A 26314-nucleotide genomic window follows, 5' to 3' on the forward strand; every position below is an offset into this window, starting at 1 on the left:
CCCAGCTCTCTGTCCCTCCAATCCCCCACTCCAGAGTGACAAGTCCCAGCTCTCTGTCCCTCCAATCCCCCACTCCCAGTGTGACCAGTCCCAGCTCTCTGTCCCTCCAATCCCCCACACCCAGAGTGACCAGTCCCAGCTCTCTGTCCCTCCAATCCCCCACATCCAGAGTGACCAGTCCCAGCTCTCTGTCCCTCCAATCCCCACACCCAGAGTGACCAGTCCCAGCTCTCTGTCCCTCCAATCCCCTACACCCAGAGTGACCAGTCCCAGCTCTCTGTCCCTCCAATCCCCCACACCCAGAGTGACCAGTCCCAGCTCTCTGTCCCTCCAATCCCCCACACCCAGAGTGACCAGTCCCAGCTCTCTGTCCCTCCAATCCCCCACACCCAGAGGCCCAGTCCCCAGCTCTGTCCCTCCAATCCCCCACACCCAGACCAGTCCCAGCCTCTGTCCCTCCAATCCCCAGACCCAGGGTGCCCAGTCCCAGCTCTCTGTCCCTCCAATCCCCAGACCCCAGGACCAGTCCCAGCCTCTCCCCCTCCCCATCCCCCCCACCCACACCCACCCCCCCCCCCCACCCACCCCCCACCCCACCCACCCACCCACACCCCCACCCACCCACACCCCCCCACCCACCCACCCCCCCCCACACCCCCCTGACCCACCCCCCCCACCCACCCCCCACCCCCCTGACCCACCCCCGGAACAGTACCAGCAAACCTCCCTGCAAGGATGTTGGTCTCGTTCCGGTTCCACGGACTTGGCTCTTGCTGCATTCCCCTGAGAAACCATCTCCCCCGGCAGTATCCAAAACAGAAAATCTGTTGGAGAGGGAGATGGACCCAGGGGACTCCTGCACTGCCTTCCTAGTTCTTTTACTCTGTCTGGTGGTCATCCATTCCTTGTCTGCCTGTGCACTCTTTACCTGCGGTGTGACCACCTCGATAAACATGCTATCCACGAAGATCTCAGCTTCGCGGATGCTCCACAGTGACTCACACAGCAAGCAGCTCCGAAACGCGGATTTCGAGTAGCTGCAGCTGGAGACACTGCCTGCACGTGTTCGTCCTGGACACCGAAAGTATCTCTGACTTCCCACATAGCACAGGAAGAGCATTCCAAGCTGCCCTGCCATGTCCTACCCTTAATTTACTCCCTTTAAATACACTAGGGACCTTAGTTCCCTTTAAAAACTACTTACTCTAAACTAGAGACCTTACTTTTACTTCAATGACTGGACTGCAGAAATACTCACCAGGTCCGACTTACCAATCAGCCCCTTCCCTGGTGGTGACGTCAATTTACCGGTTTCGCAGTTGTTGCTGTTTGACTGCTCACGATCTCGGACTCTTTACCAACTCACAGCACTCCGACGTCGGGCCTCGTCTGCCGAGCTCTTTTATGGCCGCTCCGCCTTGGCTCAGGTCCCACTGCCGCTCCCACGCAGGTCCACCTCCTCCTCCGAGAGAGAGAGAGAAAAAGAGCGAGAGAGAGCGGGGAAGAGAGCGAGAGAGAGCGGGGGGGGAAAGAGAGGGCGCGCGCGAACGGGGAAGGGCGCGCGCGAGCGGGGAAGGGCGCGCGCGAGCGGGGAAGGGAGAGCGCGAGCGGGGAAGGGAGAGCGCGAGCGGGGAAGGGAGAGCGCGAGCGGGGAAGGGAGAGCGCGAGCGGGGAAGGGAGAGCGCGAGCGGGGAAGGGAGAGCGCGAGCGGGGAAGGGAGAGCGCGAGCGGGGAAGGGAGAGCTCGAGCGGGGAAGGGAGAGCTCGAGCGGGGAAGGGAGAGCGCGAGCGGGGAAGGGAGAGCGCGAGCGGGGAAGGGAGAGCGCGAGCGGGGAAGGGAGAGCGCGAGCGGGGAAGAGAGAGCGAGCGGGGAAGAGAGCGCGAGCGGGGAAGAGAGAGCGAGCGGGGAAGAGAGAGCGAGCGGGGAAGAGCGCGCGAGCGGGGAAGAGAGCGAGCGGGGAAGAGAGAGAGAGTGTGCGGGGAATAGAGAGAGCGCGGGGAATAGAGAGAGAGAGGGAAAATAGAGAGATGGAAGGGAGAGAAGTGATAGAGAGGGAGAGAGAGCGAGTGGATAAAACACTGGTTCGGCCCCAGCTGGAGTATTGTGACCAATTCTGGGCACCACTTTAGATTGGATGTCCAGGCCTTGGAGAGGGTGCAATAGAGATTTACCAGAATGGTACCAGAGGTCAGGAACTTCAGTTTTGAGGAGAGACTCGAGAAACTGGGGTTGTTCTCCTTAGAGTGGAGGTTAAGGGGAGTAAAAGCAGAAAATGCTGAAAATACTCAGCAGGTCAGGCAGCATCTGTGGGGAGAGATACAGAGTTAACGTTTCCGGTCGATCATCTTTCGTCAGAACTGGAAAAGGTTAGAGCTGCAACAGGTTTTCAGCAAGTACAGAGGCAGGGAAAGGAGGGAGGGGAGGAAAGAAAATGGAAGGCCTGTGATAGTGTGGATGGCAGAAGAGATTAAATGACAAAAGGGATGATGGTGCACAGCAAAAGAAGATGGTAGTGGGACTAGTAAAGAAACATAAGATGGATCCAGAGGAGGTGTAAATGGGACTATCAGAATCTGTCCAAAAAAATGGGGGCAGAGGTTAGGATCTGAAATTGTTGAACTCGAGCCCGGAAGGCTGTAAAGTGCCTAATAGAAAGAGACGGTGCTGTTCCTTTAGCTTACGTTGAGCTTCACTGGAACAGTGTAGGAGGCCGAGGACAGAGAGGTCAGAGTGGGAGTGGTGCGGAGAATTGAAATGACAGGCGACCAGAAGCTCAGGGTTACGCTTGAGGACTGAACGGAGTTGTTCCTCAAAGCGTCACCCAATCTGCCAATGTAGAGGAGACCGCATCATGAGCAGTGAATACAGTGTACGAAATTGAAAGAAATACAAGTAAATCACTGGTTCACGTGGAAAGAGTGTTTGGGGCCCTGGACGGTGGGAAGGTAGGAGGTAAAAGGGCAGGTGTTGCATCTCCTGCGCTTGCATGGGAAGGTGCCATGGGAAGGGGAGTCGGTGTTTGGGGCGATAGGGGAGTGGACCAGGGTGTCGTGGAGGGCACAGTCCCTTCGGAATGCAGAAAGGGGAAGGGAGGGGAAAATGTGTTTGGTGGTGGGATCACGTTGGAGGTGGCGGAAATGGCGGAGGATGATCCGTTGAATGTGGATGCTGGTGGGGTGAAAGGGGAGGACAAGGGGAACCCTATCGTGGTTCTGGGAGGGAGGGGAAGGAGTGAAAGCGGGCAATGGAACGGACATGGTCAAGGGCTATGTCAACCATGGTAGATGGGAATCTTCGGTTGAGGTAAAAGGAAGACATATCGGAAGCACTGGTATGGAAGTTGGCATCGTCGGAACAGATGCGACAGAGACGGAGAATGGAATAGAGTCCTTACAAGAAGCAGGGTGGGAGGAAGCGTAGTCAAGGTAGCTGTAGGAGTCAGTGGACTTATAGTGGATATTGGTTGATAGTCTATCCCCAGAAAAGGAGACAAAGAAGTTGAGGAAGGGAAGGCTCAGAGATGGACCATGTGAAGGCGAGGGAAGGATAGAAATTGGTAGCAAAGTTGATGACATTTTCCAGTTCAGGGCGAGAGCATCAATATACTGGAAAAAGAGGTGAGGGAGGGGACCTGAGTAGGACTGGAACAAAGAATGTTCCAGGTATCCCACGAAAAGGCAGGCACAGCTAGGACCCATAAGGATTCCCATAACAACACCTTTTATTTGGAGGTAGTGAGTGGAGTCAAAAGAGAAGCTGTTCAATGTGAGAACAAGTTCAGCCAGGCAGAGGAGGGTGGTGAAGGATGGGGACTGGTTGGGCCTCCATTCAAGGAAGAAGCAGAGCACCCTCAGGCCATCCTGGTGGGGGATGGAGGTGTAGAGGGATTGGACGTCCATAGTGAAAAGGAGACGGTTAGGGCCAGGAAACTGGAAAGTGGCAAAGGGTGTCGTAAGAGTCGCGGATGTAGGTAGGAACAGACTGGACAAGGGTAGGGAAAAAAAAGTCAAGATAGGAAAAAATCAGTTCTGTGGGGCAAGAACAGGCTGAAACAATGGGTCTACCAGGGCAGTCCTGTTTGTGGATCTTGGGAATGAGGTAGAAGCGGGCTGTGTGGGGTTGGGGGACTATGAGGTTGGGGAGATTCGTTAGGTTCAAAATCATGAAGGGTTTTGATCGAGTAAACTGTTTCCAATGGCATAAGGGTCAGTAACCAGAGGATACAGATTTGAGATAAATGGCAAAAGAACCAGGGGTGAATTGAGGAAAATAAAAATTAACGCAGCGAGTTGCTATGATCTGGGAGGTACTGCCTGAAATCGCGACAATAATAACTTTCTAATGAGAATGGGATAAATACTTGGTGGAAAATGTTGCAGGGCTGTGGGGGAAGAGCGGAGAGTGGGATTGATTGGATTGCTCTACCCCCAGGCACGGTGGGCGGTATGGCCTCCTGGGCTGGAAGAGTCTAGCGAGAGGCTGGGAATGTGGAGTGGGCTTGTTAGTTGTCACTTTCACTTTAGCCCCGGCTGCATCAATTTCATCGGCCAACCCCAGGAATCCACCGAGCCGAAGCACAACCCCACCCCCATGAGAAAGTGGTTCCCGATCTCCGGGCCCAGGATGAAAAGTGGCCAATAGGCCGCGCCCCGCCCCTCGCACTTTACCTAAAAGCGGCATCAGAGCGGCCAGCGCGACCACCACCGGCACCAGGAGCGGCAGCGAATTCCCGCTCCGGCCCATGACTCCGGCTCCAGCCTCTGTCCCTCTCTCTGGACCCCGAGTTTCTCCCGCTCTGACCGGGAAGCAGCCACAGCCTCCCCTTCGCCCGTTTCCCTTTCGCCAGCAGCGGAGGTGCGCGCGCACACCGGTCGGTCCCAGCCGCTGCCGCTGGAGGGCGCTGCCAACAATCTCGAGATTGACATTGTTTTGTGTTCGATGGGCAGAGGAAGCAAGGTTGTTTTTTTTTAAAGTGGGGGTGATGACACCAGTTTTTGAAAAGGAGGAAGTACCTGAAAGGGAACCCCTAAATACTATGATGTTTGATTTACTGGTGCTGATTTTATAACTTTTGCTTTAAATTGACAAATCTGTAAGTACATTTTACATTACCTAGGAGAAGCATCCCGGAAGGCGCCGAACACCTCAAGTCTCTTCGCCGGGAGCAAGCGGAAGCCAAGCGCAGGCAGCGCAAGGAGCGCACGTCAACCCAAGCACCCCACCCACCCGTCCCCTCAACCACCGTCTGCCCCACCTGTGACAGAGACTGTAGGTCCCGCATTGGACACATCAGACACCTGCGAACTCATTTTTAATGTGGAAGCAAGTCATCCTCGGTTCCGAGGGACTGCCTAAGATTGAAGATTGAGATTGACCTAGGATTTACAGCACAGAAACAGGCCATTCAGCCCAACCAGTCTATGCCAGCGTTTATGCTCCACTCGAGCCTCCTCCAGTCTTTCCTCATCTAACTATCAGCATAACCCTCTATTCCCTTCTCCCTCCTATGGTTATCTAGCTACCCCTTAAATGCATCTATACTATTCTCTTCAGCTACTCCCTGTGGTAGCAAGTTCCACTCTCACCACTCTCTGGGTAAAAAAGTTCCTTCTGAAGTCCCTATTTGATTTCTTGGTGACTATCTTATATTGATGCCCACTAGTTTTGCTCTTCCCCACAAGTGGAAACACTCTCTGTATCTACTCTTATCAAACCCTTTCATAATTTTAAAGACCTCTATTAGGTCACCCCTCAGCCATCTCTTTACAAGAGACCCAGCCTGTTCGTCCTTTCCTGACACATATACCCTTGCATTTCTGGTGTTATCCTTGTAAATCTTTTTTGCACCCTCTCCCGTGCCTCTATATGCTTTGTATAAAATGGCGACCAGAATGGTAAAGGATTTTTTGGAAACATTTTGCTACTTATTTTTTTCAGCTGTAATGAATATGGATTTAGAAAAGGCCAGTCACTTTCTGACAACTTTAAAAGAGCTCATTGAGGAAATACAGTATATATTGATAAAGGAAATGTAGTGGATGTTGTGTATATAGATTCTCAAAAGGCATTTAATAAGGTGCTACATACAAGGCTGACACAATATTAAAGAGAATGTGAAAGCAGGGATAGGAAGTTGGTTCCAGGACAGAAAACAAAGCGCAGTTGTTGATGGAAGTTCTTGGATTGCAGGGATGTAAACAGTGGTTATCCCCTCGGGATCAGTGTTGGGGACATGGCTCCTAATCCATATAAATGATCTGGATTTAGGTATGGGGGCTTGATAACGGAAATTGCAAACATAAAATACAATGCATGGGCAACTGCGAAGAGAACTATTGGCGACTACAGGACTTAAACAATTTAGTACACTTTGAAGATAGATGTCAGATGAAATTTACAGTAACTTGCATTTATATAACACCTTTAACGTAGGAAAATGGCCCAAGGCACTTCACAAAAGTATAGTCAGACGAAAATGGACACCAAGCCAAAAAAACAAGATCGTAGAAGGGGTGACTAAAAGCTTGGTAAAATCACTGGGTTTTAAGGAGGGTCTTAAAGGAGGAGAGGGAGTTGAAGCGGTTTAGGGAGGTGAAGATATTTAGGGAGGGAATTCATAGCTTAGGGCCCAAACAGCTGAAGGCACAGCTGCTAATAGTGGGGCGAAGGAACTGGAGAAAGCTTAAGAGGCCAGAGTCGTTGGAACACAGAGTCCTAGGAGGGTTGTAGGGCTGGAGCAGGATATAGAGAGGGGGGCATCATGAAGGGATATGACCAACATTTGATGATGAGAATTTTAAATTGAAGGCATTGGGGGACTAGGAGTCAAAGTATGTCAGAGCGCACACGAGTGAAGGGTGAGGGGGACTTGGTGCAGACTAGGATACAGGCAGCAGACCTTTGGATGACCTGAAATTTATTGAGGGTGCTGGATAGGCGGCCAGCCAGGCGAGCATTGGAATAGCTAAGACTGGAGGTGACACTAGCATAAATGAGGGATTCAGCAGCAGATGGACTGAAGCAGGCAATGTTCGAGGTGGAAGTAGGCACTCCTTAATGATGGAGAGGATATGGGGTCTGAAGCCCAACTGGGGGTAAAATAAGGCACAGAGGTTATGAACAGTCTGTTTCTATGTGGGACAGTTGCAGGAGAGGGGATGGATTCAGTGGTAAAGGTACTCAGTTTGTGGTGGGGGCCAAAGAGGACTGGATGTCAACACAGAGCCAGTGGAGGGATCAAAAGAGGTGGCGTGGTAGAGCTGTGTTTTATCAGTGTGCTTGTGGAATCTAACTTCAGATGATGTCGCCAAAGGGTAGCATGCAGATGAGAAAGAGGAGATAGATCCCCTTGGGGAACTCGAGGTAATTTAATGAGAGATGTGAAGAAATATATACAAAGTGGTAAAACTTTAAAAGGAATATAGTGGAGAATCTTAGGGATAAACAAATTGTTCCAAATGGGAAGCCAAGTCAACATAGCTGTAATAAAAAGTGGAAAGGTTTTATAAATAGGATGTAGTGTAGTGGTTCGTGTAGATCGCCACTAAATAAGAGAGTTTGACTTCGACGAACTATTAACAAGTTGTTTATTTACAGGAACAGGTTAAATACATCAGGTAAGGTAGCCGGTAAGATGGCTGACTGTAGGAGCACCGTGGTGTAGGTCTTTCCCCAGCAGGGACGCCACGAGGACTGAGTTCGCAGTCCTGTGGGGAGCGTGATGATGTCATCACGCTCTGCTGTGTGTTCCCGCGCTTTGGACGTCACGTGATCGCGTCGCCGCGTTTGCCCGCGCTTGTGGCGTCGCGTGACCGCGTCGTTGCGTCAGCGCGTCTCCCGGTACGGAGGCTGGCCGTTGAGGCCGAGGTCGCGAGGCCGGGCTGTGCCGGTGCTTGCCGCGGGGGCGGAAGATCGCGTCGCTCCCGTCGGCTGGCCGATGTGGCCGAAGTCGCAGTAGGCCGGGCTGTGCCGGCGGCCGTCTTGGAAGACCGAGTCGGGCCGGCGGCCGGCGCGCGTGCGTCACGTGATGCATGACATCAGCGTGTTAGGTCGCCTCTTAAAGGGGCAACGGCCCAACAGGTAAGTTAAAGGGGCAACAGCCCCAACAGGTAAGTTATACATACATAAGTAAGTTAAGTACATACAGTTATGTAAGTTAAAGGGAATTATGTGTCTCAATGTAAGGGACAACCAGTGGTACCGCCACAGTAGCATAAAAAGCAGAGTTGATCCTAAATCCATACAAGACATTGAATAAACCATAATTAGAATATTGTGTCCAGTTTTGGCTGCCTTACTTTAGGAAAAACATAAGAGTAACAAGTTTACCCAATTTCCAGTGTCTCCCAGGACAGTTCAAAGTAACATAACTGAAATGGCTCTGGAGGCACTTATAAGCAATTGTAAAGAAGGTATTTGTCAATAAAGAAGCAAACAGAATATTATTCAGTGGTATATATTTTATTACGAATCACTATTTATATACTGCTTTTATATTTTAGCACAATGCAATACAATCACTCATTTAATTAAAAATAATCTTGCGTGACAAATGCCATAATTTTGTATTTATTAGCATCCATATACAGTAAAAAAAAATCCAGTAACAATTCAGCAGTTTATAAACATGATACGGGAAACACTGCAACGTTAACTAGAGCAGTCTTTTGGGTAGGTTGGAATAAAACGTTAGCATAATTAAAACTGGAAATGAGAGAAATACATGATAGATTGATCAGCATCTAAGAGAATTTTCAGCATTTACAGTTGTTTTTTTATCTCTTACTGATAGGGTAGTCAGACATGGAGTCTTATTATTTACATGGAGTTATTATTTACAATCTATTTTAGGTCACGATTCAAGAAGGGGATATTAAACGCAAAAAAGAATTGAAGGCGAGAATTTTCTTACTTGTCCTCACTGGAAAAAGATGGATTCTATTGCAACAATTTTACAGTCTCAGAAGATATATTACATTTTCTGCCAGTGGTACTCGGGTATTACATTAAGGTTACAGGAATGGAACCCAATGGAAATGGGGTAAATTTAAAATAAAACTAAACGAGTGCCGCTGTGCTGCGCTGCCTTTTATGGCCTTAAGTTTCAGACTGGAGAATCTGGAGCATTTTGTAGTTACCACCAATTATTGCATTAACCAATATGAAGTCTTAATACCCGTGGGTGCTGCAGGAAATATTTTGGATTATGTCTGGAGTTACTTTTGCAGTTAAATTCCAATTTTGGTTGCAAGTCACCGCAATATTAAAAAAGGATTAAAATAAGGGACATTAAAAAAATTACAATAATGGAAAGTGGATTACAGCACTAATCAGACTTGAGCCATAATTAACCTTAGAGACATCAAGGACATGATCTGATGCACTACGATCTAGGACTTGATTAATTAACACATTCGACACTATGGCCTAGATATTCAATTTTAGCAGAATTGGGGTGCATCCTCAGCATGGTGGGACTTCTGCCCACCAGAAAGATGCGTCCCAGACCTCGGCTAATTTTCCAGTTCCTTTAAATATTTCTGGCAAGCTCCACTAACTCCACTGGGGAGTCTGCCTAGTGTGGGGCAGAGATTGGCTTCAGCAGGCCTCTATTTATCTGGCAATTTTTTGGCTTCTATACAAAAACGGTCATTTTTTTTCAGAATTTGGCACTTAGATCTATAAGAAATTGAGGCATTTAAATTTTAAATGGCCTCGAAGCTGCCATAGAAACAATATGGCACAAAGAACAACATTGATGTCAGATGATGACTTTGATGCACCCACCCATATATTGTATACCTCCTTCTTGGCAGAAGTCCAAAAAGTGGCAGGGAGCAGCAGAGAACTGGTGAAGCAGCTCTGGGGCAATTTCCCACCCGTCTCTAATGGAGTTGAGTCAGCTTGCTGGCTTAAGTCCACCTATATTGACTCTACAAGTTAAATAGTATTACAACAATCTGCCAACAGATGTGTAGAAGTTCCTGGGGTATGGTTCAGACTCATTCTGGCAGTGACCAGCAGTTGATCTACCTTCTGGTTCAGTATGCCAATTGAAATGTCTTGGGTTTGCTCGACTGCAGATCAATTCTTGTGCTACTAAACTCTTCTCATTTTTTAATCTTCTGTTCCAATGGGCCTGGTTTCTTCCCGGTCTGAGGTTGCAAGAAGAGGAGCAGACATCTTTCTGAAAATGCAGGACAGAAAATACATACTGAATTCTATTTCTAAAGTCAGTCCTGAAATATAACAAAGTATATTATTAAACTTGGTGTACAAATGGAGAACTGAAAATACATTACAAATCTAAAACTGCTTCTTGGATATTTTGAGTTTTATGCACATCAAATTCAGCTTTTGAGGATGTGCTAAAATCCAATTAAACGCCTTAATCCTCTCCTTCATCCTTCTCAAATATTTAACAAGTTTCCTTGTTTTAATGATAAAACTCTACCCAATATTGTGCCTGATCAATGGATAGAAAGTTTAGCCTCTTATTGAGAAATAACTTGTATTTATGTAGTGCCTTATGATGTCCAGAGACATACCAAAGTAGTTCACGTCCAATGATTTACTTAAAAAAAAAAGCAATGTGTAGTCAGTGTGGTTATGTGGCAAATCTGGCTATTTGTACACAGCAAGATCTCGAAAACAGTAAATTTGATAAACGACCTATTAACCTGTTTCGGTGTTGTAGGCCGAGGGAGAAATGCTGGCAAGGGCACTGGGAGAACTCCCTATTCTTCAAATAGTGCCACGGGATCTTTTATGCCCATTTAAACAGACAGATGGTTTAATGTCCCATCCAAGCAACGGGATCTATAATAATACAAACCCCTTCACCAACACCTTGGCTGCCCGTGTTTGCAAACATCGAACTACGCCACGAATATGCAGTCTCTAGAGAATACAACTGCTACACCAGTGGAGACATGCTGATCCAGGCCGACTTGAACAACCTACCACCAACCCATCTCAAATCTAGAAGGCCATTTTGGACCGTCGCCGAAGCCCTTCAGCAATCTCCCCTCAGTCTTGATGACAGATGGCAAAATGCTTGGAAGAACTGTGACATACGGAATGCATTCCTTATAGAGGATCACACAGTACAACCTGAAGGATCAAACCTTTCTCGCAAACAGTGGACAACCATCAACCGCCTCAGAACAGGTCATGGTTGATGCTGCCACCTTCTCCATTGATGGAAGATTAAAGCATCCCCATCATGTGACGGTGGAGCTCCTAATCAGACCCTGGAACACATCATTGAGCACTCCCCTCAGAGGAAATTCACAGGCAGCCTACAAGATATCCACGCTGTTGGCCTGCATATCTGACTTAGATATTGACATCTGATTTGCTTTGCTATCATACGAAAGAAGTAGTAGTAGTACTGCACTGAACTGTCAGCCTAGGTTATTCATCAAGTCCAGGATGGGGCTTGGAATCACAACTCAAGTCATATGTAAAAATACTACTGGCTGAGGCAAAGTGAGACCTGGTTGGTTTGATCATTACCCAAAAACACATAACAACTTAAGTGTTTGGATCACGCTGATGTGAAGTTCCAGGTGTCAAAGCAAAAAGTAGCAGTGTAACTGGGTTACAAGTGGTGTAAAATCTCCAAGAAGCTATCAGAGTGCTTTGAAATTGCATTGGCCGTGAGAGAATTGCAGTCCACTAAAAAGCCTCATTATGAAAATTCCTAGGGTTTAAAACTTTGTATACAACCTTTTTATATGTTAGAGAACAAAGCTGATGCTCCAATTCACAAACTCAACATTGAAATTAGCCGCTGGGGGACTGGAGTTCTGTGGATGCACTGTGAACCAATATTGATGCATCACAGTGCTGGTCTGGCTGAAGTTAGTCTGCAGTCTAACAAGAGTCCATGGAGAGCCCAACAAGCTCACTAAACACAAAAAATGCTGAAATGTGCCAAACTCAAGACGGTAACAGTTGGTCTTATGAAATGGTTTCTATTAGAACCTCTTTACTGATGATACAAGTAATGCAAGATTTCTGAAAGTAATCCATTGCAACAAAAGTAAAATAATTAGCAGCACAATTTCAGCATTTTCTTTACAGCATCCAGCAAAAATGACACATTGGATGGATGAAAGTCAGATAACACCATCATAAAAACTTGGATGCCACTAATACCATCCATCAAGACATTTTCTCCATCTCTCAAAATATTCTATGATTTGATTTTTTTTAAACAAAGGTTACTATGTGGCAGAACCACTGAATGACTCTGGATAACTATATAATTCTCTTTAACGATGTTTTAACACCAGCCTAAACCTGTACCATTGTGTTAGGCATTACTGTGTTTTATATATAGAGTTTGTATGTACGGGGCGTGGCCCCTTTAAGAGCGTGGGAAAATGCGGGCAAATGCGATGACGTCACGTCACAAACCACGGGGCTGCCCAGGCTGTCCCTGTGGCATCTCCGTTGAGTAAAGACCTGTTTAATTGCTCTCCTGTGTCGATCTCAGTTATTCGTAGGAATTCGTTAATTCCGACATTGGTGACCCCGTTTTTGTGAACATTTTCACAAAAGAAGAGCACAGCATGGAAGCAAACGTCGTTTCGCTAAAGCTACCACAGTTCTGGGAGCAGCAAGCGCCCTCATGGTTTATTCAAGTCGAGGCCCAGTTCGCCCTGAGGAACATCGATGCGGATCAGACCAAATATCTTTATGTGGTCTCCGCACGCGACAGCTCTACCACTTCTCGGATCGTCAGCCTCCTCGAAGACCCCCCAACGGAGCGCAAGTATGAAACCCTCAAAGCGCAGTTACTGCAGGTTTTCGGGCTCACAAAATCGGAGCGCGCCCGTTGATTACTCGCTATGCCCGGGCTCGGGGACTCCAAGCCTTCAGAGTTGATGAGCCAAATGCTCACACTACTGGGCTCAGAACGGGAATGTTTCCTATTCCGTGAGATTTTCCTCAGCCAACTGCCTGAACAGGTACAATCTGCACTGGCCAGATCGGAAATCGAAGACTGCGTAACACTCGCTGCGGAGGCTGACAAAATTTTCGCTGTAACTCGGCAGTACTGCGCCGCCACGAGGCACCCATCCCCCACAGAAGCCGCCCCAGCTCGTCAGCCTGCTGGGCTGTGTTTCTACCACGCGCAGTTCGGCGCGAAGGCAAAGCGTTGCCGCCCTCCCTGCAGTTTTCCCCCCAAAAAACGACTGACACTGCGACCACCGAGGAACGGGTCTAACAGGCACCCCGCGGCCGCGATGGTGGTCGGCAATGCGGGAAAATTGCTGTTCTTCACTGATACTCTCTCCGGTCGTCGTTTTCTGTGCGACACCGGAGCGCAGTGCAGCATTTTACCCGCGTCCGCTCTCGATGTGCAGACGGGGAATCACAGCCCCGCCCTTGAAGCGGCCAATGGTGGAACAATTCGGACCTTCAGAAGACGGCGAGTAGAGTTGTGCCTTGGGGGGGCAATGTTTTCACTGGGAGTTTGTTACGGCCAAAGTTTCCCATCCCTCCTCGGCGCGGATTTCCTGTGCGCCAACAGCCTCCTGGTCGACGTTAGGAACCGGCAGCCGATCAACACAGCAACTTTTAATTCTCTTCCGTGTTACCGCAGTAACACTACGTCACGCACCGTCTCCGGTGCATTCCCGACTCCTGATGAGTTCGCTCGCCTGCTCAGCGAATTCCCCGACTTGACAGGACCCACGTTCTCCTCCACAGCCACGAAACATGGTGTGGAACACCATAGAAACATAGAAAATAGGAGCAGGAGTAGGCCATTCGACCCTTCGAGCCTGCTCCGCCATTCAATGAGATCATGGCTGATCATCCAAATTCAGTACCCTGTCCCTGCCTTCTCCCGATATCCCTTGATCCCTTTAGCCTTAAGAAATATATCCAACTCCTTCTTGAATATATTTAATGAACTGGCCTCCACCGCCCTCTGTGGCAGAGAATTCCACAGATTCACCACTCTCTGGGTGAAGAAATTCCTCCTCATTTCAGTCCTAAATGGCTTACCCCTTATCCTTAGACTATGACCCCTGGTTCTGGACTCCCCAGCCATCAGAAACATCCTTCCTGCATCTAGTCTGTCCAGGCCTGACAGAATTTTATAGGTTTCGATGAGATCCCCTCTCAATCTTCTAAACTCCAGCGAGTATAAGCCCAATCAACACAATCTCTCCTCATACGTCATTCCTGCCATCCCAGGTATCAGCCTGATGAATCTTCGCTGCACTCCTTCCATGGCAAGAACGTCCTTCCTCAGATAAGGCGACCAAAACTGCACACAATACTCAAGGTGCGGTCTCACCAAGGCCCTGTACAACTGTAGCAAGACATCCTTGTTCCTGTACTCGAACCCTCTTGCTACGAAGGCCAACATACCATTTGCCTTCTTAACTGCCTGCTGCACCTGCATGCTTACCTTCAGCGACTGGTGCACAAGAACACCCAGGTCTCTTTGCACTTCCCCTTCTCCCAATCTATTGCCATTCAAATAATAATCTGCCTTCCTGTTTTTGCCACCAAAGTGGATAACCTCACATTTATCCACATTATAGTGCATTTGCCATGTTTCTGCCCAATCACCCAACCTCTCCAAATCGTACTGGAGTTTCATGACATCCTCCTCACAGCATACCCTCCCACCCAGCTTTGTGTTGTCTGCAAATTTGGAGATATTACATCCAGTTCCCTTGCCCAGATCATTAATATATATTGTGAACAGCTGGGGTCCCAGGACCGATCCTTGTGGTACCCCACTAGTCACTGCCTGCCACTCGGAAAATGACCCGTTTATTCCAACTCTTTGCTTTCTGTCCGCCAACCAGTTCTCTATCCAAGTCAATACCTTGCCCCCAATCCCATGTGCCTTAATTTTGCACGCTAATCTCTTATGCGGGACCTTATCGAAAGCCTTCTGAAAGTCAAAATACACCACATCCACTGGTTCTCCCTTATCTATTTTACCAGTTACATCCTCAAAAAATTCCAGTAGATTAGTCAAGCATGATTTACCTTTTGTAAATCCATGTTGACTTTGTCCGATCCTGTCACTGCTTTCCAACTGCTCTGCTATTATATCTTTTATAATGGACTCTAGCATTTTCCCCACTACCGATGTCAGGCTTACCGGTCTATAATTCCCTGCTTTTTCTCTACCACCTTTTTTGAATAGTGGGGTAACATTAGCTACCCTCCAATCCATGGGTACTGTTCCAGAGTCTATCGAGTTCTGGAAGATGACCAGCAATGCATCTACTATTTCTAGGGTCACGTCCTTAAGTACCCTGGGATGTAGATTATCAGGCCCTGGGGATTGATCGGCCTTCAGTCCCATCAATTTTCCTACCATTTCCCTACAAATACTAATTTCTTTCAGTTCCACCCTTTCATCAGACCCTGGCATCTCTGGGAGGTTATTTGTGTCCTCCTTTGTGAAGACAGAATGAAAATATGTATTTAGTTGGTCCGCCATTTCTTTGTTCCCCATTATAAATTCCCCTGATTCTGATCGCAAGGGACCTACGCTGGACTTCACCAATCTTTTTCTCTTCACATATCTATAAAAGCTTTTACAGTCAGTTTTTATGTTACTTGCAAGCTTACTCTCATATTCTATTTTCCCTTTCTTAATTAATCCCTTTGTCCTCCTTTGTTGAATCCTAAACTGCTCCCAATCCTCAGGATTATTGCTTTTTCTGGGCAATGTATATGTCCTCTCCTTGGATCTTATGCTATCCCTAATTTCCCTTGTTAGCCACAGTTGAGTCACCTTTTGTTTTATTTTTATGCCAAACTGGGATGAACAAATTCTGTAGCTCATCCGTTCGGTCTTTGAATGTTTGCCATTGCCTATCCACCATCAACCCTTTGAGTGCCATTCCCCAATCAATCCTACCCAACTCGCTCCTCAGACCATTGTAGTTTCCTTTATTTAAATTGAGGACCCTAGTCTTTGAGTCAACTACTTCATTCTCCATCTTAATGAAGAATTCGATCATATTATGATCGCTCCGACCCAAGGGGCCTCGTACAACAAGATTGCTAATTAATCCTTTCTCGTTACATAATACCCAGTCTAATATGGCCTGATCTCTGGTTGGTTCCTCGACATATTGGTCCAGGAAACCATCCCGTAAACACTCCAGGAATTCCTCCTCCACAGTATTGTTACTAATTTGGTTAGCCCAATCTATATGTAGATTAAAGTCACCCATGATGACTGCTGTGCCCTTATTGCACGCTTCTTTAATTTCCCTTTTTAATGCCATCCCCAACCTCCGTCTTACTGTTTGGAGGTCTATATACCACTCCCACTAACGTTTTTTTCCCCTTAGTATTTCCCAATTCTACCCATACAGATTCCACATCATCAGAGCCAATATCCTTCATTACAATTGTGTTAATCCCTTTTTTAACCAGTAATGCTACCCCACCTCCCTTTCCTTTTTGCCTATCTTTCCTGAATATCGAATACCCCTGGATGTTGAGTTCCCAGTCTTGGCCATCCTTGAGCCACGTTTCCGTAATCCCAACCAAATCATAATCGTTTACCTCTATTTGCGCAGCCAATTCATCCACCTTATTACAAATGCTCCTCGCATTAAGACACAAAGCCTTCAGGCTTGTTTTTTTAACGCTCTTAGACGTTTTAGATTTATTATTTACTGTGGCCACATTTGATTCAAACCGTTGATTTCTCTGACTGCCACTTTTGTTTTTCTCCTTCCTATCTTTTGCTTTTATCCTTGTTTCTCTTTCCTCTGTCTCCCTGCTTAGGTTCCCAACCCCCTGCCATTTTAGTTTAAACCCTACCCCACAGCACTAGCAAACACTCCCCCTAGGACATCGGTTCCAGCCCTGCCCAGGTGCAAACCGTCCGGTTTGAACTGGTCCCACCTCCCCCAGAACCGGTTCCAATGTCCCAGGAACTTGAATCCCTCCCCCTGGCACCATTCCTCTAGCCACGTATTCATCTGAAGTATCCTTCTATTTCTACTCTGACTAGCACATGCCACTGGTAGCAATCCTGAGATTACTACCTTTGAGGTCCTGTTTTTTAATTTAACTCCTAACTCCCTATATTCCACTTTTAGGACCTCATCCTGCTTTTTACCTACATATCATTGGTGCCTATATGCACCACGACAACTGGCTGTTCACCCTCCCCTTCCAAGATGTTCTGCAGCCGCTCGGAGACATCCTTGACCCTTGCACCAGGGAGGCAGCACACCATCCTGGAGCCTCGTTTGCGGCCGCAGAAACGCCTATCTATTCCCCTTACAATAGAATCCCCTATTACTATAGCTCTACCCCTCTTTTTCCTCCCATTCTGTGCAGCAGAGCCACCCCTGGTGCCAGGAAGTTGGCTGTTGCTGCCTTCCTCTGATAAGCCATCCCCCCCAACAGTACTCAAAGTGGTGTATCTGTGGAGAGGGGGATGGCCACAGGGGACCCCTGCACTACCTGCCTGCACCTAGTACTCTGCCTGTTGGTCACCAGTTCCCTTTCTTCCTGTCCAACCTCTACCTGCGATGTGTCCAACTCCGTAAACGTGCTATTCACGATGTCCTGAGCATCGCGAACGCTCCAGTATGCATCCAATCGCAGCTCCAGTGCCGCAATGCGGTCTGTCAGTAGCTGCAGCTGGATGCATTTCCTGCACACGTAATTGTCAGGGACACAGGAAGTGTCCCTGAGTTCCCACCAACGGCCCCCCGGTCTACGCGCGGGCCCAGCGCCTGGAACCTGGCAAGCTGGCGGTTGCAAAGGCGGAGTTCACAACCATGGAACGGTTAGGGATTATTCGCCGGTCGAATAGTCCCTGGTCTTCACCCCTCCATATCGTCCCGAAGCCTGGCGGCGGATGGCGGCCATGCGGCGACTATACGACGCCACCACTCCTGATCGGTACCCGATCCCCCATATCCAGGATTTCTCTGCCCATTTGGCAGGGAACACCGTGTTCTCCAAAGTCGACCTCGTCCGGGGCTACCACCAGGTCCCAGTTCATCCAGAAGATGTCCAGAAGACCACAGTCATCACCCCATTAGGCCTCTTCGAGTTTTTACGGATGCCGTTTGGGCTAAAGAACGGCGCTCAGGCTTTCCAACGCCTGATGGACTCCGTGCTGCGGGACCTCAAGTTCCTCTTCGTCTACCTGAACGATATTCTAATTGCCAGTCCTACTAAGGAAGAACATACTTGTCACCTACGCACCCTTTTTCGACGCCTCAGCCAACATGGCCTGATTATCAACCCGGCCAAGTGTCAGTTTGGCCTGCACCAAATTGACTTCCTGGGGCATCGCATCACCTCAGAGGGAGCGGTTCCTTTACCTTCGAAGGTAGAGGCGCTGACACCTTTTCCACGCCCACAGAACATAAGGGCCCTGCAGGAATTCCTAGGCATGGTAAACTTTTACCACCGTTTCGTGCCTAAGGCGGCACTACTCATGCAGCCCCTGTACGAGGCCCTCAAGGGCAAGACTGGCAAGAACCCAGTAGACTGGACGGATGACATGGCCCGAGCATTCGCCGACACCAAAAGCGCCTTAGCCAACGCGACTATGCTGCCGCACCCGCTGCCAGGAGCCACCATCGCCCTCACCACCGACGCGTTGGACTACGCAGTCGGTGCTGTGCAACAGCAGTGGGTGAACGGGACATGGCAGCCGTTGGCATTCTTCAGCTGTCAACTACGGCAGAACAAGAGAGCATACAGCACGTTCGACCGGGAGTTGCTCGCCGTTTTTCTGGCCAACCACCATTTTAAGTTCCTGCTGGAAGGACGTCCTTTCACCGCCTTTGTGGACCATAAGCCGCTAACCTTTGCAATGGCCAAGACCGCCGAACCGTGGTCAGCCCGACAGCAGCGCCAGCTGACCTACATATCCGAATTCACCACGGATATACAGCACGTGGCCGGTAAGGACAACCTGGTGGCAGACTGCCTCTCTCGCGCGATCGTCAATACGGTTCATTTGGGCATCGACTACGCCCTCATGGCGGCGGACCAAGCCTCAGACCCGGAAGTCCAAGCCTACAGAACGGCCATCACTGGCCTCCAGTTGGCCGACGTCAAGTTCCATTCGGCAGGTACCACGTTGTTGTGTGACGTCTCCGTACAGGATCCTCGCCCTGTCGTGCCGGTCGTCTGGCGCCGCAAAGTGTTCGATGCCATACATAGGTTGTCACACCCAGGAATGAAGGCCTCTCAGAAACTGATGTCGGCGAAATTTGTATGGCATGGCATGCATAAGGATGTCCGCGACTGGGCCAACACATGCGTGGTCTGCCAAAAGGCCAAGGTACAGCGCCACATCAAAGCTCCGTTGGCCACCTTCACAGTTCCGGAGCGACGTTTTGACCATGTCAACGTGGACCTGGTAGGACCACTCCCACCCTCCCATGGTTTTTCACACATCCTGACCATGGTTGACTGCACCACCAGATGGCCGGAGGCAGTCCCCCTGTCATCCACTACTTCGGCAGACATGGCCAGGGCGTTCATTTCCTCCTGGATCGCCCGTTTCGGAGTGCCCGCAGATTTTTCGTCAGACAGGGGACCGCAGTTTTCCTCCGAACTCTGGAATGCAGTGGCCCAAGGACTCGGTGTCAAATTACACCGCACCACAGCCTACCACCCACAGGCGAATGGCCTCTGTGAATGCTTCCACTGGTCAATGAAAGCCGCCCTGAGGGCCAGCCTCCAGGACGCTGGATGGGCAGACAAGCTACCGTGGGTCCTGTTGGGCCTTCGCACGGCTCCCAAAGAAGACCTTCACTCTTCATCTGCGGAGCTCATGTATGGTCAGCCGCTGTGAGTCCCAGGGGACTTCCTACCAACATCGACTGAGCCATGGTCCACGCCTGCCCAGCTTGCTAGTCACCAAGAGGCGGCCAGACATTTTGCACCAGTGCCCGCTTCGCACCACGGGCTGCAGAGGTCACATGTTCCCACAGAGCTTCACAGGGCTGAATACGTTTTTATTCGCCATGACGCACATAGGGATCCGCTCAAGGCCGCATATACCGGTCCCTTCCGCGTGTTGGAAGCAGGGGACAAAACCTTCACGGTAGATGTCGGTGGTAAACTGGACCACATTTGGGTCGACCGCTTAAAGCCAGCATATCTAGACCTCGACCGCCCCGTCGAGACAGCACAACCGCCGAGACGGGGTCAGCCACCCATCGTCGTTACGGCAGATCAAGTGCGACCGGCCGCCCAGCAGCCTCCGCCTCGAGAGTACAGGAGTCGTTCTGACAGGCTTGTCAGACCCCCTCACCATTTGACTTTGTCCGTTAAAGCGAATTCTGGGGGGGCGCATGTGATAGAACCACTGAATGACTCTGGATAACTGTACATAATTCTCTTTAACAATGTTTTAACACCAGCCTAAACCTGTACCATTGTGTTAGGCATTACTGTGTTTTGTATATAGAGTTTGTATGTACGGGGCATGGCCCCTTTAAGAGCGCGGGAAAACGCGATGACGTCACGTTGCAAACCACGGGGCTGCCCAGGCTGCCCCTGTGGCATCTCCGTTGAGTAAAGACCTGTTTAATTGCTCTCCTGTGTCGATCTCAGTTATTCGGAGGAATTCGTTAATTCCTACAACTATACTATTAATCTAACATTTTGTATACATTGGCCTGTAATTTCCGATCCCTACGGGTATGTATAAGTTGTGTACACACCCATCGGGACTTCGCAAGTGCCAGTTTCAGGCATGTGAAGTGCATGTGCTGAAAACTGGCACTTCCGATCTGTCAAGAATCCTCTTGACAGATCATCCACCTGCCCTGGAGTTCTTGACAAAAAAGATCTTGAGGGTAGGAGGCGAGTGGGATGAATCCATGTGGATCAGGAAGGTAGAAGTCAGGAGAAAAAGCCAGATGTGTGAGAGGAATCAACTTGGCCAAAAAAGTAGCTATGGAGATGAAGGTGACAAAAGAGCTCAACATCATGTCAAATTTGGAACTTGTTTTTGTGGGGCTGTAGGGAGCTGAAGTCCTTGCAGAGGAAGGATGGCTTGAGGTCAGATAATAGTTAAAATACAACAATCACTTGCATTTATATTGAAAGATTTTAGACTTTTAGGGCTAGATTTTCAGTATAGACAGTTTTGGGGCGCTAACCTTAGCGCCCGCCCGAAGTTAGCGCCCGCCCCAAAGTAGCGCCCCGTTGCCGGAAATTCAGTGGCTTCGCCCTAAGAGATTGGTGGAGCGCTAAAAGAGGCGTTCCACTCCTATCTTTAGGCGCTAAGCCGGCGGTCCAGAGGGATAGCGCCCAGGCGGGGCGCAGCGCGGGTGCGGTCATTTTTGGACTGACAGCAGACCCCGTGGCGCCGACCAGCTCTTAAAGGGGGAAGGGACGAATTGGTCTGCTGCCACGCCCTGCACACTGCAGCCTTGCAAAGAGGCCTCAACACTGCTGCTCAGCCCCAGGGAGTCATGGCAACGCCAGAGAAGGCCCGTCAGCGTGCCCTGCGCTTCTCAGAGGGTGATCTGGACATAATGGTCACAGCTCTGGAGGTGAGGCGCAAGGTCTTTTTCCCAGAGAGTGGGAGGAATCCAACCCACCACGACTACACCAAAGCCTGGAAGCAGATCGCCCAGAGGGTGACGTTCACCGGCGATGCCCCCAGGACCCACAAACAATGTCGTAAAAAATACAACGATCTGACCAGGATTGTGAAGGTGAGTAGCCTTTCCAGTCTCCTCCTCATTCTTGCATGTACACCTGACATGATGGGCAAAGGGAGCTGAAAGTCCTATTGGCCAGCCCTCAGCCAGCAGCATTGGGACAGTCATGAGCATCACATGGCCATTCGGCACTCTACACTTTGTCCAAGCTGTTCCACCATGGGAGGCAGTGCACACTACATCAGGGCTTCACTCTGTCCATGCTATTCCACCACGGGAGGCAGTGCACACTACATCAGGGCTTCACTCTGTCCACGCTATTCCACCATGGGAGGCAGTGCACACTACATCAGGGCTTCACTCTGTCCACGCTATTCCACCATGGGAGGCAGTGCACACTACATCAGGGCTTCACTCTGTCCACGCTATTCCACCATGGGAGGCAGTGCACACTACATCAGGGCTTCACTCTGTCCACGCTATTCCACCATGGGAGGCAGTGCACACTACATCAGGGCTTCACTGCGCACTTACAGCCCGTCCTTTCTCTTGCAGGCTAAAGTAGCGTTTAATCACCAGGCGCGTGCCAGGGGTGGCCGCGCCAAGCTGCAGAAGCTCACTCGGCTGGAGGAGCGCGTGTGTGTGCTCATGGGAGCCCGTGTGATTGTCCTCACAGCGTGCGGAGTATCCGACCCTCCACTGCCCGGCAATGGTAAGGACCTCGCCTTTTGGCCCTCTCGCGTCGCACTGGCCCATCCGAGCTACCTCCTTTGCCACTGTCCCACCAATGCGCTGAATGCCACCAGTCCTAACTCCCTCACTGACGCCGTCTCCTCACTCTGAAGCTACTCTTGTGCATTCCTGCTTTCAGCTGGTGACGACCAGGACCCTGAAGCTGCCAGTGAGAGCACCTCCGACCAGGAGGAGGAGGAGGAGCAAGCCGGACCTTCGGGGGAACAGTCACGTCCCGCAGGAGAGGAGGAAATGCTTGACACCTCCTCACTGGAAAAGTGCCTGGAGGAACTGTCGCAGGGCAATGCAGCTTCTGGGACCAGTGGCGTCCAGCCACCCAGGAGCCGTGCGCGTGGCCCGCGGCCTTCCCCCCAAAGGGGGGAAGGATCAGAGGGGAGTGCTGCTGTTCGGCACACTCACCGCCACCAACGCTGCAAGGGTCCCCTAGTTCGGCCCCCTCCTCCCCAGCGGGAGAGTCGCGACTCCAGTCCGGACACCTTCACCTCGGAGGAGGTGCGGAAGCTGGATAAGATGGCCGAGGATTCGGACCGGCGCCACACGGAGCTCATGAGCGTGGTGGGGCGCATGCCTGAGGCCATCGAGTCGCTGGCGACCAGTGTGCGCGAGTTCGGGGCAGCAACTGCCGCGAGTGGCCGCATGCTGACTGATGCCGTCAAGACCCTGACGGCTGTGATGCGCGCGCACACCAGGACCACAGGGGCACTCACTGCTGCCACACACGCTGTCTCAGGCAGGCATCGCCAGGGCAGCCGCCGCGCTGGACCATCCCAGCAAGCCGCCCCTCGGCTGATTGTTGCGGATCCTGCAGTGCGGGCCCGGCCGAGTGCCACCGCGCCACAGCACCAGCCAGCGCATCCCACACGCCAGCTGGCCCACATTGCGCCATCCGTCGCCGCCATTCCCCCACTGGGGCGTCAAGGGCAAGCGGCTGCAGCTGATGGTGGCCAGGCTCAGGTGCGCCACTCAGCAGACGGCCCCTCGAGGCCCAAACGCCGTGTAGGCCGCCCCCCAGCGGCATCTGGCGGAAGGGCATCTGAGCCTCAGGCACCTTCCCCCCAGCCTCGCAGCAGCCACTGGGCAGAGCTTGCGAAGGAGCAGCAGGCCGGGCAGGGGAGGCAAAAGGCTGGGCAAGGTCTCGCCCTCGCGGGCCACTCAGTAGAGGGTGTGGGCAGCTTTCCTTTTATATGGCGGTGGCCATCTTTATTTTGCCCATGGTTGTGTTGTTGGAGGGCTTATTTTTTGCGTTAGGCCGACGTTGAGGCCCGGTTTGACGAAAGGTGGAGTGACTCCTCCCCAGTTTGTGGGAGTGAGTCGTTTGTTGGGCTTTTTGTGGGGCCCGTTTATTGTTTTTGGGGATTAATGTGGGAAGGGCTTTTCATTTTTGTGTAATAAAAAATTATCTTTATTCATGCAGTCTCCATGGTTGTTCTTCTTAGTGTTTGTTGGCTTCGCCGGCTGAGGGGTTGCGGAGCGGCTGCATTCATCTTCCCTCATGGCCCCTGGCCATTCCCTGACAGGGGGCTTAGAAGTACCGTGTAATAAGGTGGCGTCGTGCGGCCCTTGGCCCTGGTCGCTCCCTCCTGGGAACGTACTCCTGCTCCTCCTCCTCCTCCTCCTCATGCTCCTCCTGCTCCTCCTCCTGAGGTGCTGGTCCAACGTCAGGTGGCAGTGCCTGAGTCCTGCGGATAGCCAGGTTGTGTAGCATGCTGCAAACCACCACAAATTGGGAGACCCGGTCCGGCGAATACTGGAGAGCTCCTCCGGAGCGATCAAGGCAGCGAAACCGCTGCTTGAGGACCCCAATAGTTAGCTCGATGATGTTGCGGGTGGTTTGATGGCTCTCGTTGTAGGCCTCTTCAGCAGCGGTCCTGGGCGCGCGGAGCGGGGTCATGAGCCAGGTGCACAAAGGATAGCCTTTGTCCCCGAGTAGCCATCCTCTTGGGGGAGGCTGTGCCTGGAACATGTCATGCACAGTACTCTGCCGCAGGATAAAGGCATCGTGGCTGCTGCCTGGGAAGCTGGCATTGACTGCCATGATGCGCTGCTTGTGGTCACACACCAGCTGCACATTCAGAGAATGGTAGCCCTTCCTGTTGCGATACTGCTCGCCATGCTCCAGAGGGGCCCGCAAAGCCACATGCGTACAGTCAATGGCGCCCTGCACCAAGGGGAATTCCCCGAGTCTGGAAAATCCCAATGCGCGCTGATGCTGGCTCTCCAGGGCCATGGGGAAGGAGATGAATTGGCTTCTCCTTCTGAACAGTGCTTCGGTCACCTGGCGGATGCAGCGATGCGCGCCGTACTGGGAGATGTTTGCTATGTCCCCAGCAGCGTATTGGAAGGAGCCGGTGGCATAGAAGTTCAATGCCACCGTCACCTTCACTTCCACCGACAGAGACGTCCTGCACCTGAGCTTTGGCCGCAGATCTCGGCGAAGCAGGTGGCAGATCTCTGCAATCACCTCCTTTCGGAATCGGAGCCTTTTAACACATCGCGCAGCACTCATGTTTAGGTAGGAGCGCTGCTGGCGGTATAGCCTGACTGGGTAAGGCCTACGTGGCCGACGCCTGTAGCCCCCTCTGCCTCTAGCCAGGGCTGCCCCTCTCACAATGCGTCTGCGAGCCCTACGGACATGGAGCTGCAGCTCCGCGTTGGCACCCCATGCAACCCCCATCAAATCCTGGCAAACACTCTAATTTCCAAAAGGCCACTTGCAGCGCTCTGGCCTGAGTCCAAAAATACCTGGCTCTTGCTGCTTGAAACCAGTTAGCTATCCTCCTTGTTGTGTCTCCAGAAATGCGTTGCACAAGACTGTTTTCTGAAAAAAGGCTGGCCTTTATACTGGAGAGTACGTCCCCTTTAATTTGCGCCCCCCGGGGCCCGCGCTGGTTGTGTTGCGTTCCTTTTTCCAAACGCTCCGGCCGCCAGCCGCACAATGGGGCGGTCCGACTGAAGTTTGGAATCGGGGCGCACAAAGGGCGTTGCACGAGGATGTGACGTCATTTTCTGCGCGCGCATCCGGGCGGGCGCTAAACTTTGCGCCAGCGCTAACGGGCAACTTAATTTGGGGCGGGGCGCAAACTGCGCTGCGCCCGGGCGCTACACGCATAGCGCCCGAAAAACACTTCTCTTAAGGCGCTAACTGCTGGCGCAAGCGACTGAAAATCTAGCCCTTAGACTTTTAATGCCAGTTTTAAAGAAAACTAAAAAGGATGGGCTAGCAACCCTGGATTGCTCAAAGAGCAGAATTTGGTTAAAAGTATTAATAATGAAGGATAGAACTCAGAACTGTCACAGTTTAGGAGGCATGCTGGGAAGGTTGATCAAGTTCAAAAGGTACTAGGCCAGATTTTGCCAGAGTGGGGCATCTCGCAGCACGCTTCGTTAGTTAGACTTGTTGGTGCATGTTTAAAGAAAATTTGCTATAAATGTGAGCTGATAACGGTGCAGCGAGGTTAACAGGGCATCTGGGAACAGGACAAAGTGCATCTCCTTGACCAATGAGATTTAAGGAATGAGAAATAAACAGAGGAAGGACTGAGAAGGAGGGTGAAATCGAGTGGGTCAATTCAATGTCAAATCACGTACAGAGAAAGAAAGATTGTATTTTCTCTCTCCCAATTCAATGAGAATTTTAAAAGAGAGGCAAGAGGGGTGGAACTGAACAAGGTGCTCGAAGGAGAAGGTGCCAGAGGCATGGGAGTGAGAGACATCACGGTGTGCCTTGGTGATAAGGGCCACGCTGGCACTGTGTCAAATTGGGTGGGGCAGTTAAAACAAGGGTCTAATGTAGGAGGAAAACCCCCAATTTTCTGAGATTCGAAAGACAGGTTTCAACATGCAAGATGAAAGACAAAGTACTGGCAGGATATACTAATAAGCAATCTGACACCTGTTACCTGGGT

The 26314-nt window shown here is 50.6% G+C and overlaps 1 protein-coding gene across 2 annotated transcripts in view; it reads right to left on the reverse strand.

Annotated features, from left to right (window-relative positions):
- LOC147106752 (uncharacterized) overlaps positions 1–4752 on the reverse strand; it is a 70932-nt gene extending 66180 nt beyond the window's left edge. For both annotated transcript variants that reach the window (XM_086007852.1, XM_086007851.1), the window contains exon 1: positions 4668–4752. In XM_086007852.1, coding sequence (XP_085863978.1) covers positions 4668–4743 — 76 coding nt within the window. In that variant the 5' untranslated portion in view covers positions 4744–4752. The remainder of the gene's footprint in view (positions 1–4667) is intronic.
- Positions 4753–26314: the final 21562 nt, after the last annotated feature.

Source organism: Somniosus microcephalus, chromosome 15 (genome assembly GCF_052327205.1).
Source record: "Somniosus microcephalus isolate GS21.2 chromosome 15, FLI_Smic_1.0, whole genome shotgun sequence".
NCBI lineage: Eukaryota > Metazoa > Chordata > Chondrichthyes > Squaliformes > Somniosidae > Somniosus > Somniosus microcephalus.